The 17141-nt window shown below is 40.9% G+C and overlaps 1 protein-coding gene across 5 annotated transcripts in view; it reads right to left on the reverse strand.

Moving 5' to 3' along the window:
- The window catches only part of ccdc88ab (coiled-coil domain containing 88Ab), a 67545-nt gene that overhangs the window by 12182 nt on the left and 38222 nt on the right, over positions 1 to 17141 (reverse strand). For 3 of the 5 annotated variants that reach the window (XM_030747815.1, XM_030747816.1, XM_030747814.1), the window contains exons 9-29: positions 13861 to 13942; positions 13198 to 13356; positions 12551 to 12697; positions 12178 to 12322; positions 11477 to 11655; positions 10177 to 10314; positions 8754 to 8937; positions 8471 to 8601; positions 7998 to 8291; positions 7490 to 7672; positions 6697 to 6975; positions 6309 to 6433; positions 5939 to 6077; positions 4988 to 5164; positions 4721 to 4882; positions 2915 to 3192; positions 2590 to 2733; positions 2282 to 2468; positions 1880 to 2025; positions 1648 to 1740; positions 1112 to 1314 (exon numbers count right to left, since the gene is read on the reverse strand). In XM_030747815.1, the coding sequence (XP_030603675.1) occupies positions 1112 to 1314; positions 1648 to 1740; positions 1880 to 2025; positions 2282 to 2468; positions 2590 to 2733; positions 2915 to 3192; positions 4721 to 4882; positions 4988 to 5164; positions 5939 to 6077; positions 6309 to 6433; positions 6697 to 6975; positions 7490 to 7672; positions 7998 to 8291; positions 8471 to 8601; positions 8754 to 8937; positions 10177 to 10314; positions 11477 to 11655; positions 12178 to 12322; positions 12551 to 12697; positions 13198 to 13356; positions 13861 to 13942 (3575 nt within the window). Of the gene's footprint in view, positions 1 to 753; positions 802 to 1111; positions 1315 to 1647; positions 1741 to 1879; positions 2026 to 2281; positions 2469 to 2589; positions 2734 to 2914; positions 3193 to 4720; positions 4883 to 4987; positions 5165 to 5938; positions 6078 to 6308; positions 6434 to 6696; positions 6976 to 7489; positions 7673 to 7997; positions 8292 to 8470; positions 8602 to 8753; positions 8938 to 10176; positions 10315 to 11476; positions 11656 to 12177; positions 12323 to 12550; positions 12698 to 13197; positions 13357 to 13860; positions 13943 to 17141 lie in introns of all 5 variants that reach the window. The other 2 variants (XM_030747818.1, XM_030747817.1) reach the window with 1 other exon arrangement.

The following is a 17141-nucleotide window of genomic DNA, read 5'->3' on the forward strand; positions in this document are numbered from 1 at the left end:
TTTGGTCTATGCTTTTAGGTTATCGATGGGTTTAGGGTGTATATAAATTAGATGTTACTGTATATGATGCTTTTAGAAGATGTTATAAAAATGCATAAATGCTTCAAATGGGTCATTTTAGCCTGTTGGTAGGGGGTTGCTAAGCAACACAGTGACACCATAACACAAGAACCTTCAGGGGCCTAAAATGTACCCGTGTGCCAAATTTGGTTGCTGAGCTCCTGATCATGTAGGAGTCTGCAGACAGAGAGGCAGAGATTTAGTGTATTATAGAAAGATGTTAATTGACTGCAGACAGTTTGGCATCAAGACCAGCAGAGAATCACTTTTACTTCATACTACTTATATTTTAAATATTTATGTTTAATATTTTAACAGAAGAAACCTACAGGAACTCAAATAACACTAGGCAGTTTATCAGAATAGTCTTAAAGCAACTTTTCTTCAGAATTAGTAGAGCACCCCTTTAAAATGTCAGTAATTACATAAAAATATATACTACTCTTTGGAGTAAAGTTCAGTGTTTAATAGTACTGGTAACATGTAATAAAAGTGCACCCCAAGTTGTTTCAGACACAAGAGATGCTTCTGCATCTTTAATCAGGTCTGAGGTTGAGAGTCAACCTGCACAGCTCAGCCGTAATCTCTACGATGACAGGTGAGTGATATGGACGATGGACTCACGAAAACATGCCCTGAAAGACGTGACAGTCGGGTCACAAACCCCTCCCACCCTCCCCATCCGCAGCATACCATTGGAGGAACCCTGCACTTGGGCATGGGACTGCTGCCCTCTCCTCCCTTTGCAGAGAGAGATATAAAGAAGCAAAGGAGCAGTTAGGAGAGGAAAGACCCACTCAGTCACTCAGGCATACAAACCCACTCTCACAAAGTAGACTATTATGTGTCAGTAAAGAAAGTTCAGCATCAAATGAAAGCGGCTGGCAGCAATTTAACTTTTTGTGTGTGTACTATAAAACAGTATTTTATCAGTTTCCTTTCTCTTTGTAACAGAAAATTATTGTGAGCAAATTAAAATATGTTCCTTCAGTGATGGATGAAATTAAATCTGTGTTAATCTTATGTGCACGTGTGTTTCCTTTGGACTCACTGCTGCTCCTCTTGTGCGTGAGAGTGTCATCTAGCGAGTTGGTGCCTGAGCCTATGGATGAGCTGTCTTGGCTGTCGTGGGGAAACATCAGAAAACTGTCTCCGGACTCCGAACGACATGGAGTCAGTGTGAGAGAGCGCATCCTCTCCCGGCTCTTCGGCTTGATCAGCTTCTTCATCTTCAGAGTAATCCAGTTGCCGCGCCTATAAAGCAGCGATGAGACAGACAGTGAGACAGAGACTCAATAATAGAGCAAAAAGAAACAGGATTTAAAATGTTGACATAAAAGATGTATTTTAAGTGTCTCATGCTTTTATTTTAGGTTTTAATATTTGAGCCCCCTAAGTTATCCAGATTTAAAATAAATGCTGCAATATACATCTGTATGATGCTCTGCTCTGCAGATCATAAATATTTGATGCACCCCTTTCAGCTGCAGTGCTTTCCTATCTCAAAAGATAATAAAGCATGCATGCAGAATATTACCAATTTGGCTCATGTTTGTGTCATTAAAAAAATAAAATAAAACACTGTACCTGCGTGGAGGTGAAGGGTCGTAGAACTTGTACTGGTCCATAATCTTCTCCTCCAGCTTCTCCTTCTGTCTCCTCAGCTCATTTAGCTTGTCTCTGAAAGTTAGACAAAGGAGAAGATGATCCACACAGATGAAAATGCATACAGTCTAAATATAAATGCGGCAAATTTGTATTTTAAAAATCACAGATACAAAGAAATACTCCAGAATAATTATCATCATGCAGGGTTTACATGTATTGTCTTTGCTCTACGTGGAACAGGTCCTTGCTCTCCATAGTCTGCTCCAGCAGTGTGCGATTTTGTAGCATCAAAGTCTGAATCTGATCCAACAAGTGACGATTCTCTTCCTCCAAGTTTCCCTTCAACTGGCTCAACAACTAACACAAGCACAGACAGATTTATTAAAGAGCTGCTAAGGAACTTCGCTCAGTCACAAAGCTGGGTTAAGAAGAGTCTTCAAATACAATACATTAAAAAGGTAGACATCTCAGAGAAGAGAAGAGAAGAGAAGAGAAGAGAAGAGAAGAGAAGAGAAGAGAAGAGAAGAGAAGAGAAGAGAAGAGAAGAGAAGAGAAGAGAAGAGAAGAGAAGAGAAGAGAAGAGAAGAGAAGAGAAGAGAAGAGATCTCATTACCTCACACTGGTTGGTCAGCTTGGTGGAGGTGATGTCCAGCTGCTGGTACTGCTCCTTTAGTTTAGAGAACTCAGCCTCCAGCTTGGTTTGCTCCAGCTTTGCACCGTTCAGTTGGCTCTTTAGGTTTTTGTGGTCCAGCTGGAGATTCTCATTGTCCTTCAGGAGCTGACGATAGGTACTATTCAACCTGAGGATAAAGCAAAGGGACTCCTCAGTATGCTGACACATGCATTTAATTCAGTCCCTTTGCTAAATTGATGCTAATGTGAGCCTAGTGTTTAAGGTTATGAAAAACATGTTTAGTTGACCTATCATTTTCCTCTTTGAGCAATTTGCACTGGTCAGCTGTGGCTTGATGGGTCTGGTTCTCCAGTGTCATCTTTTCCTGCTGCACCTTCAGATTTTTCTCCAGCTCCTCCAGCTCTCCCTTTCTCTGCAAGAGCTGTTTGTACCTGCAAACACAAACATTTTAACACCTTCCATTAGTTAAGTCCAGCACCATTTTTGCTTTCATGACTAATTGTAGACAATGTGCAAAAGAAGGTCAAAGTACAGACTAAAGTCACAAGCGAGACTTAAACTGTAATCAGACTTGAACTTGTGCCCATCCCATGTTCCTAAACCATGTCTCACTTGTCCTCCAGCTCCCTGTGCTGCTGCTCCAGGCTCTTGTGGGAAGTCTTCAAGCCACCGTGCTTCCCGATCAGGGCTTCATATTCAGCTGCCTGCCTCTCGTGGAGCGCCGCCAGTTTCTCGTGATCGCGGAGCAACAGCTCATAGGTGGCCCTCAGCTCCTCTTTCTCTTTCAGCGCTCCTTCACGCTCTCCTTCCACACTGCTCTGCTGGCTCTGCAGCTGGGCATTCTGGGCCATGAGGGCTGCACTCTGTGAGCTCAGAGTGGAGTTCTCCACCTACAGAGTACAAAGGCAGAAGAAAGGGACAGATCAAGTAAAGAGGTGATAAGACTTAAGTGTAATATGTGACTAAGAACAGCATTATTCTCCTAAAATCAAACATCAAAGCACATGCAAGCAGTGGTTGATGGCGTTTCAGTCTATAGGGGGCACTGTTCTCCCTCACTTAGCTCTCCTACTTTAGCAGACCAGCAGGAAAGCTGTTCATGTTTCCTTTATGATCACAGCAGCTTCCACATCTCAAATCCCTCTACAGTCATGACTGTGTTTATTCACACTATGAACACATATACACTGTACAGGGGTTGCCAGATTTTCTTTACCCGTTTTTTTTTTTTTTTTACACTTTTTCCAACCCACCCCACATACCTACATATGCCCTCAAACAGAGTCCAAATCCTGCCACCCGTAAGAAGGGTTTGAATGGCTGCCAAACAGGCAGGACAAGTGTAAATCCAGACCAGGGAGCTAAGCAGCCTGGCAAGGCAACTGTACAAACAGGGCAGTTCAGAGAGGAGGAGAGATGGCACTGCATTTTGCCTTTAAAAGCCAGAATCACTAACAAAGCTCTGTAGACTATTATATACCATGTCTTTTAGGAAATATTTTTTTATTAAGTGCTACCACAACCATAGTTTAAATTAATCTGTTATGCATATTACCTTGACATCATATCAGCCCAATAATTTAATTTTTAAGTAATATTTTTTTTAAATAAACTTTATTTTACTCATTACAACTAGTTTACTTTAATGTCCTAAAGTTATTTGATAAATCTGAACTTCAACAATAACTGGCCATATCAGTCTGCTGTTGATGACCCTTGAATTCACACTGCTGCTCTCCTAGTTAGCCTATCACCATCCAGCAGATGGACTATAATTCCACCTTCTTGAACCGCAACTTGGCAACAGTGGGTCTTTTTCAGCCTCAATTAGCTTGCCTTTGTGGCAGTTTTCCCATCTGCCTCAAGTCCTGGTTGGGATGGCCCTCAAGTTCATACAAGATCATCAGAGCAGAACAAAAATTATTCTCATGAGATGCAGTTCACAAAGGTAGAATCTGAATCTGTCCACAGGGTAAAGCGACAGCTAAATAAGACTGAGGACAAACACAACAGCAATCTGTTCTTCCTGCAGGTATTGAGACATGAGGATAGGACAGGGGTAGCTAGCTGGCAGTGAGTGAACTTTCAGAACAACATACATCCACATACCACCATCTAGAACAGGGATCCTCAAATCCAGGCCTCGAGGTCCGGTGTCCTGCAGGTTTTAGATGTGTCCCTGATCCAACACACCCAATTCAAATGGCTGAATTACCTCCTCAGTATGCAGTCAAGTTCTCCAGAGTCCTGCTAATGACTTCTATATTTGACTCAGGTGTGTTGGATCAGGGATACATCTAAAACCTGCAGGACACCGGACCTTGAGGCCTGGATTTGAGGATCCCTGATCTAGAATGTGGTCCTCTGCAAAAATCTGTTTACCAGGCACCACGCTGTGTAAGATGTGAAGAGGATTACCTGCAGTTTGGCATTCTGCGTCTGTAGTGTCGTATTGTTCTCCTGTAAGGAGGCCGTCTGCCGCTGCACGGCCACTATCTGAGCCTGCAGGTTGGAGTTTTGAGTGTCCAGTTGTTTGAGTTGGCTCCTGAGGGCCACTTTCTCAGCCTGCAGAGTGGCATTCTGGAAAGACCACACATGATAGAATATCAGGCAGAAAAATACAGAACAAAAATATATGCACTGGGGTTCATAAAGTAATGAATTCCTGACAGTATCAATACTTACATTCCTCTCCACCTCAATGAGTCTATCTTTGACTTTCAGCAGTTCTCTTGTGGCTTCATGGCTTTCTTTCTCCCATTTACTGACAGCCTGAGGGTCCTCTCCTCCTTTAGGGGGTGAGCTCTGCACCATCCTCTCCTCCTCCTCTCTCTGCCGCAGGGCCTCATAGTTTTTCTTCACCTGGGGATGAAAGTAGTAAGTCAACAAAATGAAATAACTGTTGCTGTTTTGTCCCAACATCAAAATCAACTCCAACATAAAGATGATCTACTGTGACCTCCAGCTCTCGGTCTGTATAAGAAAACATGTGAAAATACTGACAGGATCTAGTATATGCAAGAGATCATAGCTAATGTTTTTTCACAGCTTTGGATTAGATTTGTGTCACCAAGTTCAAAATACAACCGCCTCCCTGAAAGAAAGCAGACATCTCCCATCCCACATCACCCTCTCAGACTCCTGCTGCCTTATAAATAGATAAACTGCAGACAGAAGTGGAAGAGTGGATGAATAAATAATGTATTGGCCTTGAGAAGTCCTCGATGTTTTCATTGTTTCTAGTGTTTGAGTGCATGAGAAAGATACTGGGACACACTGTTCTCAAGTGGACAAGCCAGCATTTTGGTGTTTTTGGCTTTCTGATGGGTCAGAGTTTTTAATGCTGGTGTTTTCTTTAATCATGTAATGCTAAACAACTGTAAATGAAACATTTTTATGCAGGTATTTAAATAAGGAAAGGAGCCAGTTGAGGTGGTTTTAGCATCTGATTAAAATGCCTCCTGGACACCTCCGTTTGGAGGTTTCCCGGGCAAGCTAAACTGGGAGGAAGCCCCAAGGTAGAGCCAGAACATGCTAGAAAGATTATAAATCCCATCTTCCCAGGGAACTGACTTCAGATAAGCAGATAGATGGATAGTTTTAAAAATGCAGATTTCTATTTGTTGTGTCACTGACCGTTTTGAGCTCCTGGCGAAGTTGCTGGTTAAGGTTGGAAGACTCCTGCAGTCTTGCCTCAAGCGCAGCAATTTTCTCCTCTTTGATCTCCAGAGTTGATTTCAGGGTTGACTCCAGTTTAGTTTCCAGGAGCTTAAACCTGATGATAAAAGGTTCAGGTCAGTCCAGCTGAGCATTTGTTTTTAGTGAGTTTGTAAAAGGGACACCGACTAAAATAACAGCACCCAATCTAAAACATGCCAGAGACCCGATTTATTGTAAACCCCAACTGCAGTGATCGCTTTTAATGAGTCTGATCCCAAAGATAACTGAGTTCTCATTTGAGCTCTTGGCCAAAACTGAGGCTGGTTTATCTTTTGTGTGCAGATACCTGTCGTCTGAGCTCTCATCATGCAGGAGCCTCTCTTTGTTCAGGCCAATCTTCTCCAACTCATGGGTCAGTTTCTCGAGATCATTTGTCATCTGCTGAGTCCGCAGCTTCTCACTCACAAGCTCCTAAACGCACAATTACATGCTTTTGAGTTCCCCCGAATATCAGCAACAGCAATCAAATTGGACCGGTCATACTAATTGATTGCAAAGATTATTAAAAGGCATATAAAACATGAATTTTCATCAATAATCCTCAATTTTCTCAATATTTGTTTCAGAATACAATGAATGGCCTCTCTATAAGTCAATTACCAATATGATGCTGAATCTTGAGATGTTTTGAGATAATATTTGCAGATGTCTGACACTCAAACATCTCTTTTTACCTCTCTGAGCGTGACAAGGGTCTTCTTATCGATCAGGGCCTGTTTGACCATCTCCTTTTTCTCCCTCTCCAGGTCTTTGACCCGCGTACAGGAGTCTCTGAAGAAGATCATCTCCTTGCCCATTGTCCGATTTTCCTTCTCCAAGGAGGTGATCCGCTGGTTGCTGTCATCCAGCTTGGAGTCACGGATCTCGGCCTGCTGCCTTAATCGCTTGTTCTCCTTCTCCAGGAGCTTCTTGTCTTTCTCTAGCTGGGAACTTTCCAGCTCCAGAGTCTTGTTCTGAGGGAGACGGGAACGTAATGGAGAGCACATGGATAAAATATGATTTTGATGGGATTACTCTTGGTCTAAATGCTTTGTTTGGCTGAGCATGGACAAAGATTAACTGAAAGGGGCAAAAATGTATTTGACAAATAATCTGGGATAATCCAACTCTGCTGGGAAATGGGCTGTAATTTCAAAATAAACTAAAAAGAATCAGAGTGGCAAAGCTCCTCAAGTACCAGATCATTTTTCAGTTTTTTCATTTATTTAGGATCCTTCAACCTGCTATATCACAACAAAATGCTTTTGGCCTGCTGAAACTACATTTTTGGGCCAGTCTGACTGACCTCATTCTGCCAGGCAGAATTAATCAATTCCCAAAAAAGTAACAGATGCTCTGTCAGTAAAACACCTACAGCTATCCCACTAGTTTTAGCTATTCTTCTAGTTCAAATATGTGGCTAGTTCTGCAAAACTGCCTTTAATTCAGTCATTTCCAGTCCATTTTCCAGATGTAAGCACTACCTACCTCCTGCTCCAGTTGCTCAAGACGTTTACTGGAGATCTTGAGCTCCTCCAGGTTACGCTGGAGGGACTGGTTCTCAGCCTCCACCTCTTGCAGCTCTGCCTCCAACTGCTGGATCTTCTTGCTGCTGTTCTCTAAAGCCTTCTGCAGGCGCTGGTTCTCAGTATCTAGGCCCTGGTAGCTCACCTGGGAGAAGGATAGCCAGATTTGGAAATTCAAATCATCCATGAACTAGTTGTGCCTTTCCCTGAAGACAGCTGTATGTCAGATCCCCTGTAACTCACCTGTAAAAGTATTCATTGGTGATAAGAAATTACAAAACTAAAATATTTATGGTTTCTTCACATTCTTAAATGCACTGTCTTTGTTCATGACCAGACAGCAGGTAAGTTTCACTGGCATATACCCGCTTTTATTTTTTCCAAGAAATTTATTGCCACATGCAGCTGTATTTCAGCCATGTCTCACTGCTCTCCAGTCACATATGTACCCATCGTATAACCCGTATTACCTCTAATCTCTCAGTCTTCTTAGACGAGGCTTTGAGCAGCTCCAGACTGCGCTTCAGCTGGCTCTTCTCGCTTTCCAGCTCCCTGTTCTCTGCCTCCAGCTGAGCCGCCTTAGCCCCCGCTGACCGGAGACTCTCAGCTGAACGTCGAAGTTCCAGGTTCTCCTGCTCCAGCTGGGCGTTTTCTTTTTCCAAAGCTTCCAGCTGGAAGGCCATGTTTTTCAGAGTGTCCAACTTCTTCTTCAGGCGGCGGCCCTCTGCCTCCAGCTCACTATTCTCCTTCTCCAAAGAAGCCACCTACACACACATAAGAAACAAAGATGAGAAGTAAGGTGTTTGAAAATGCCAGCAAATTATTTGTTTTCATATTACTCCAATATTTGCTAAAAAAAAAAAAAATATCATATGATAAGAGGATGATAAATCAGGTGTTACTGAAGCTGAACCATGGGGTTTTGTCACAAAATGCACCCGACCTTTTCACAGGTGATTCCAAGACTTGCAACTTTCTTCTGCAGGCTCTCATTTTCCCTTTCCAACTTCCGCATCTGAATTTCCAGCTCCTCTGCTCTCTCTCCTTTCTCCTTCATAACTTCAAGCTCCTTGCCTGCATTGCAAAACAATACATGTTTACCAATAACTAGAATATTTATCCATTAAAATGTATGGCAGATGAAGACAGATGAGGGGGAAGAAAAAAAAAAATACCACCAACAGTTGCTGTAATGAACCATAAAAAGTAATAAACATGCCACTTACGCAGCTGTTTCCTTTCAAACTCCAGCTTATTTATTTTGGCAGTTGTCTCACAGATTGACTCGTGGAGAACGCGGTTCTCTTTTTCCACATCTTTGACCCGGGCCTCAGCGCCCACCTGGCAGCGCTGGCGCAGGGATGACACAGTCTGGTTCAAGTGCTTGTTCTCCTGTTCGAGACCCTTCAGCTGGAGAGCAGATGTCAATTTTATTAAAAGGGCAACAGTCAAGTTTAAGCTAAGTAAGCTAAGTGATTTACTTTTGAGTGAATTCTGTGCCATGTTTTTCCCAACAGCTGGCATGACTTTACGAGCCAATGCTGGAAAAAGATTTTAATTCGGTTTTGTTTAATCTCGTTGGATACACTCATAAAAATTCAAACGACATCAGGGAAGAGAACTAATGACATGTAAAAACACAGAAAAACTTTTGAGACTGCAAAAGTGCCGTTTATGTATTTTGGAACATCACATTAGTTGCGTCTCATTACACTCACAACTAAGTGCATAGATTTCACTGCAGTAATCCCTGTGTTCTCTGCCTCTGTAGCTAATCAAGGCCAGATTTTACAAATCAGATACTTAAACTAATCAAAGGTGTCAGATTTAGGTCTAATGACTACAAAGTCCCTGCAGACAGACAGCGAGCTACTGCATCTGGGCAACAGAGCGCCAGAAATCTGTTCAGTCAATAAAACATTAGTGGAGGTTCCATTAAACAGTTTTCTGAGCCAAATGCAAATCAATTGCACAAAGATTGCATTCAAGAAAACTAGAGACTTCAGTAAACTACACGGCTAGGTCGTGTTATTTTATTGGAGTTTCCTGGAACGAGAGTCAATGATGGTTTTGTGGAGAGCGCAGCGTCTATGTCAGAGTCCCGTTTGTCCTAATAGGTCGGAGACTGTCCAGCATTCAGACTGGAATGTTAATTATATTTTAAAAGGATGTGAATACATTACATGATTGACTTTCAGAAAAGTTGGTCACTTACATGCCATTTCAAACACAGAGTCAGTGAAGAAATACAGGGTGTCATTACACACTGAAATCAAGGCTGTAGATATTTTGGGGGGGATGGGCAGGGTGACCCAAATCAAAGCAAGGATGTCTGGGGTCATTAAGAATATTTGAATAGACCCATGAGCACCATTGCTGGTCACTGGGTGAATCTGTAGCTAATTAGCTTTCCTGGGCTAATTAGCTATTGTAGTTAATATTACTGATGTTTGGCAATCACTAAATTAGCCCCTTTTTTTTTAACCGAAAACCCTTGTTTCTATTCAAGGCCATTACTGACATTTATTTTTAGATATTTTGCGCATATTCAAATATTGGGCAGCATGCATCCCCTCTAAAATATACTCTGATTACTGAATTGACCACAATGCATCTCATTTTTAACTGATGTTCCTCGTGTGCCCGTACCTGTCTCTCTGAGTTTTCTCTGAGCGTTTCCAGAGTCTTCTCCAGTAAAGCCTTCTCCTTCATCAGGTCAGTACTGAGAGATTCAGCACTGCGGAGCGACTCCTTGTCTGCTGTCAGTTCGCCCTCCAACTCCTCCAACTGTAAACAATAATTAAAGCAAGTCTGGGATTTTTTTTTTTTCCTGATGCACAGTAGATGATCTTGCAGCATCAATTGTTTAGCTGACAATCAGTGTCACACAGAAGGTGATGCAGTTATTAATCCATAATACAAACGCTGAATACACCACCTAATTCTGTCACAACTCTGCAGATGCACGTACATATACAGACATATGCACATATACACAAAATGAATATTACTCTGACTCAACTGTCCCAGCAGCTGCATTCACATTTTAATGTGTTCTGGCTCCTCAAGTCACTTAGAAAAAATTCTCACTCTGGATTTTCTCTTTGTGAGAAACTAGCACACAATTTTATGCCTTTTATTCAAAGGCCACAGTGAGAGGCTTATGTTTCTGAAAATAGCTGAGAGACTTCTCTTAGCAAAGGGCATTGGTGTGTTAAAGACTGGAAGAGAAAAGGCAATGCAGGGCTCCCTGGATTTATAACTGTGCTTTCAGCCTCCTATCCACCCCTCTCTATACTCCCTCTCCTCCTTTCTCCCCATTACTTATTGAGTGAAAAGGTCTACAAGTCAAGTGTTAGGATGATATATTTTGGAGGAATGCTGGTGCAATATGTTAATCTTGGTGGCGAATCTGATAAGGGACAGAAAAGTGTTAGAAAAACAGATGCAGAGCTGCAAATCTATACCAGAATACAGATACAATGCTCGCTTTATTTTAATCAGATATTAATAGCAATGAACTCAGAACTAACAATACTCTGAGAATTAAAATAATTTCAAGTGTGAGACAGAGGCTGCATATCACTAGCATACATTATCATACGATTAGCAGCCTGAAATCCCCCATGTTGTTTACTCTCCACTGTAAAACGTCACGGACGGTATGAGACGATATCCTCCCGCTTTATTTTGTGTGGGAGGATGAAAACTGTTTTTCTTTTTTTAACTCACAAATCAAATTTCTATTTTTAAAATTTTGTTATTGATATTGGGTACAGCAGACATTTCACCTTTGAATAACAAAATCTGAAGCATACTCTTCTGTATAACATTTATCATTGAGTCCTTAAATAAACAGATGTGTTTAACTGAAACAGAAAACAGGAAATTACTCAAAGCTAGTTCTTACTCAAAGAGAACAATAATAAATATTCCATCAATTTCTTACTTTCTTGTTCAGCTTCTGGTTTTCTTGGTTAGCTTTGGCCAGTTTTGTCATAGTGTCCTGACTGGCTGCTGCTCTGAGTTCCTCAACAGTCTTCAGCAGAGTCTGATTGTCTTTCTCTAGCTTCAACAGGCGGCTGGAGGTCAGCTCATTCACCTCCTCACCCAGAGACTTCTGAGGGGCTGAAAAACATGGATCACAAACAGCTAAATCCATTAAGTTCTTTTTTGATTTTTGGTGCCCCAAGTAAAACCCACAAAGAAAATTAAAGGATGGCAATCACCAAAAAAAATTGACAACACTGACATCACAACAACTCCATAAAAAATTAATTAATACAAAGCTCTATGGTATAACTTTACAGGACTTAAAGCCTTTAAAGTGCCATTTTAACAAATAAACTCCCACACAAAGTCTTTATCCAGATCCTTGGCTGGTTAAACCTCTTAACCATGCTTATAATCCAAATGCACAGCTGATCTTGAATATTAATTACAGGTCTTAACCAAGTGGAAAGAAAACCCAGTGGAGGCTGGCAAATGTACACGGGCCATAGGGAAGACGCCAGGATTAAGAGCCAATGACCGAAGCCCAATTAGTCGGCCATCTGAACCCTTAATCTTGGCGAACTCAGGTGACTATCAGCAGCATTTAACTCAACGTGCTCTTCTTCGCCTTTTCAACTTTGTGGCTTTTTCTCTAACCTTCTGTTAGCTCTGGTGTCTTTGATAACTGTTCCAGCTCCCACCCAAGGTGCAGGGATTCATCCATGCTCTGTTTCTGGGCCATCTCAAGCACAAGGTTCTCCTCTAAAAGCTCCTCCATACGCTTACGGTCCAAGTCCCGCTCCTGGAATGAACAATGTGATTGGAGATAAAACAATCTGCACCAACATTCAGTTCAATTTTATTTATATAGCACCACATCACAACACCAGTCACCTCAAGGTGCTGTTGATTGTTAGAGTTTTCTCTCCAATAATGTAGGGTCTTTACAATACAATATTAGAGAGAAAACACTAACAATCAGGCGACCTCCAGACACTGAAAACACTGATAAATAAATGCATCATCTTACCATCTCCAGGTCGTGGATCTTGGATTTGAGCTGCAGATTCTCCTTCTCCAGAAGATGCAGTTTGTCGGACCGGGTCCTGCTAGCATCCAGCTGCTCCTCCAGCATGGTCTTTGTCTCCAGTAGAATCTGGTTGTCCTCCTTCAGCTCCTGCGGAAAGTCAGCAGGTTAATGTGAGTTAATGGCACAAAAATTAATGTTAGCATGTCTCTGCACCAAAAGTTAAAGAGACTTTCATATCGTGGCTCTCTCTTTAAACAAAAACTCAGATTTAATTTCATGCCAGTGCATAGACAGTTTTATATATGCATGTATCTTTTTACATATGTCACTGACATGAATAGAAAAGATGCAAATATTTATCTCGAAAAATGTGTTCAGTTAGATTCGTAAATCTTATCTATTTTCAAACGTCAGTGCTTTGAATGCATGTGAGCAGACAATATTTCAATTTTTAATTCAAAAATAACAATATTTATTGGAGAAAAAAATTTGTAGTTCTGCTGCATACGTTGAGATTTTACAGTATAGATAATATGGTTCTCTCATACTGGTTACACAATGTGTGTGCTTATCACAACACTGCCATTTAAGCCTGAATTAATATTTGGCTTCAAGATTATGTTTGATCTTTGTGTGCAGCTGTGTACCTCAACTCTGGCCTTGTAAAACTCGATGTCGTGAAGTCTCTCCTTGTATCGGCTCAGCTCGCTCTCCAGCTTGTCTACGCGTATCGCTTTCTCTCTGAGCGCATCCAGCTCGTCGCGGTAGGCCCGAGCCGACCTAGCGTCTGACAGCAGCTGATAGCTCTGAGAGAGTCGACAGGCAAACACAGAGCATAATTATGTGGATTCATAAAACAAAGAGCCAACTGAAATGAAGAATCACGTGAACAAAGAGGTAAACATCCTTTTTTTTTTTTTTTTTAGCTCTGTGATCATCTGTAATCTTGTAAAAATATAATCTATTAGCAACTAACAACCTTAATGTTTTTTCTGTTACATAAACAGATCAGGACAGAACAAATACTCCTCACAAACAAGCGTCTGGACACACATGAAACATCCTCATCCACCTTGTTTACTGCAGCTCACCAGTCAGCCTGCCGCCCACTATGTGAGGCTGCTGCTCCACTAAAGATAGCTCTAATAGCCCATAATGAGCTAAGTCACCTGCTGGCTGATTAAACCCTGGCAGAGCTGCAAAACGGAGGACTTAGAAAGAAGCATGAGGAGCAGGCGGAGGGGAGATGTAGTCACATGAATGTTTGGGAGCTGTGTGCACGTAGGTATGGCCGTCACTGGTGACATTACCTCTTGCTGAAGTTTCTTGAGCTCCACCTCCATGTTCTCAAGCTCCTGTCTGGTGTCCAGAAGCTGCTCACTCTTCTCCTCTCTGAAAACGAAGCAGAAAGGTTAGAAATGGAGAGAAAAAAAAAAAAGGAAAAAAAGGAGAGGAAAAATGCCACAGACTTTCTCCTGTATTAAAAAGGAAGAAAACATATGTTTGTAGTTTTGCCAACATGGTCAGCATGAAGCTCTACACAGAAAAAAGAAAAAAAAAAAAAAAAACCTTGGCATGTGATTTTTTTTTTTTTTTTTTTTCCAAGTGTGCATTCCTATGTATATCAGTTCACAGAATGCACAAGAACATTCCCCTTAGGGCTGTTTCCATTTCAATGTTTTCGGCTACAGTAAATCATTTAATGGTGGCAACTTGGGTGCACACAAGAGAATACGTTTTTCCCTTAATGGTCAGAATTTTAGTTTCAGTAGTTAGACTATGTAATTTGAGAATCTTCAAAAAGTTATAACTATTCAACAGCAGTAACGTAAACTCTGAGTTTCAGCAGCTAAACTCTTAAAACAATCAGCTATTTGAAAGTTAATTCTGTTTCAGGTACTAATTATGTTCAAATTCAAGCATCAGTTGCTTTTGCTGTAGAAGCTTCTTTGCAATCAGCACTGACACAGAGTTTTTTTGCTCATCATTTTATGCCATTTAGATATCTGTGTGACATCTGGTACCGTGAGTAATCTGAATCAGTTCATTATTCAGTCCAAATGGATGACTCACATTTTAGGAAATTCCTTCAGGCATTCTTGCTATATTGTGTCCATGAGAAAGGGAAGGATAACCCAAAATTATATTTTCAGTTGTGCTGTGATCAGTACAGAAGCATCCAGGTGTGTGCCTGGTGTGTATGAGCTGTACCTCAGGACTCAATGTCTTTCCTGTGTCTTACCCTAAATTTGGTGACTAATAAGGAAACCTATTCTGCTTGACACCATATTTTGCTTAACACCCCAAAGAGAATAATCCTAAAACAGATAGCTCCCAGTGACTACTTCAGGAGTCTGCATAAGTAAATATTAAGACTAAACCTCCCGATTCACTTTGGAGACAAAAAAAACAAAAGAGATTAAGATAAAATTCTACATCTGGCTGTGATGCAAACCACAAAATTTATAACTTTCCCCTTCAACAGCTGGGTCTGTCTACTATCTAACACTCTTCTGTAACATTTATTTAAATGACAGTGAAGTAGGGCAGCCTGACATTTGCTGTCTGTGTGTTGCAAATTCTCCAGGCTCCTTCAATGGAGGGTAGCTTTGAAGGGAAACGACTACATTCCTGAGACACTGTTTGCATGAACCCGCTCTACTGAGCATTTGATGGCCTATTTGATTACAGCTCTCTGGAGTCTTGGGGTCCACCTGAATAAGGAAAGCATCCTTCTCTTCAGGGTCTCTCATTCTTTCTCCCAAAGTTCACATTAGATGCTAGTCTAGATTTAAACAGGTTGGGTTTTTTTTTTTTTAAACCCATTTCTGTTTTTGTTTCATCAGTTAACCCTCTGCCCAAATTGCAAACACCTGTCCACTACAGCCAAAGAGATTAGCTTTGGGCTCATATTATGAATGCAGCTGGCTCTGGTGCTTATTCTGATGGTTGAGCACGCTTTGCATGCACAGACACAAACAGTTGTGTGTGTTGCCATATTCAAAAATCCAAGAAACAAAGAAACCTTTATTCCTAAATCTAAATGTCCTCCATCTGCTGCTCATAGCCATAAATCTTGGTCAAACTTCCTCTTTCTTAAGAGCAAACAAAAAGCATTTTCAACACAAATACAGCTTTAAAATGAAAAGCTAGGACACCAGTTATACATCTGCAATTACATACAGTACAAAAAAAACCCTCAATATTAGTTTTACTAAAATTTCTATTTGTCACTTTACAATGATTAAACCCTTGAAAATTTTCCAGTTTTTGTTGGTTTGTGCTTTTTAGTAAATGCATGTTATATTTCAGATCTCAAAAGCAATGAAAACACATTTTCCATCTATAGGATTCTTGATGAGTCCAAATTTATACCTAGGTGAAGGTATAATACCTCTATATTAAAATAAAATTAATTAGATTTTTGTGCCAGATTAAATGGAAGCAAAATATATGTTTTACATCAGCCCTCAATATGACTAAATATGTTTCACAGAAATAAGGTCAGTGGGTCTGAGACAACATGCAGCTTTTAACAGAAACATTAACAAAACAGACCACTGTGGAAACACTGAAACATACCCCCCAGCTCTGACCTGGTCTCTTCAGACAAAAGGCTACAAAGCAGACACACACAAACACACTCGCATTTATATGCAGAGACACTGTCTGTGCATGTGCCTGGATCCACAGACACAACAAACAATCTTGCTCTGCCTTAAAGACGGCACAGCAATCATGTGACCAGACTACATCAGAATTGACAGACGGGCCTTTTTGTTCCTTGTCCCAGCTCATCACATGACAACAACCTTTCTATTACAGACATAGCAGCAAAGTAAGCAATACTATGGCAACCAATAAACAAAATAAACCTTGTTCTTGTTGTGTTGTACCCCTATTCAAGTTGACTGAAGACACCACAAATGTAGGTCATGGAAGTGTAAGAGAAACATTTACAGTGATTGATGCTGGACCATTTCAGCACAAGAACTAAGATGAATTAGTTGCTTTTATGTGACCAAGCAGAGGCTGACCTGCACTTCAATCTGAGTTGCAGTCAGTGGTTGAACCACCATAATTTAATCCTTTAGTTACAAGCCAATTCTTTTAAACAAAGGAAACAAACCAATCTATGCTTCTAAGTGCAGAGACTGAATGATTGGTCCAAATCAGGCATGTTCCTGGAGACTAATTTACAACTTTAACCCTTAAACAGGAGTCAGGCTAAAAGTTAGGAAACATTCAACAGTTAAAACTGAGCAACAGACTAATCCATGAGGTAAATATTGCCTTACAGTATATCTAAGAGACCAGGAACTGGGTCCTGCTGACTTCTGATTTGCAGTCCCAGCTAGTGGCGGGTAACTGCATAACCTCTTAGCCTGCATTAAACATTACCACAATGTGAATATTCTGAGTTTTTTGTTTACCCATCTAGTATTTGCGATGTTGACGAGCTTGGGCAGCAATATTTAACTGTCTACTCAACTAGTTACTCGTGTCACTCATCTCCCGATTTCAAATCTGTGAAATTACTTGCTAAATGAAAGATATTTGACATTTCAAAAAGAATATGGACAATAGCTCA

Source organism: Archocentrus centrarchus, chromosome 15 (assembly GCF_007364275.1).
Source record: "Archocentrus centrarchus isolate MPI-CPG fArcCen1 chromosome 15, fArcCen1, whole genome shotgun sequence".
Taxonomy (NCBI): Eukaryota; Metazoa; Chordata; class Actinopteri; order Cichliformes; family Cichlidae; genus Archocentrus; species Archocentrus centrarchus.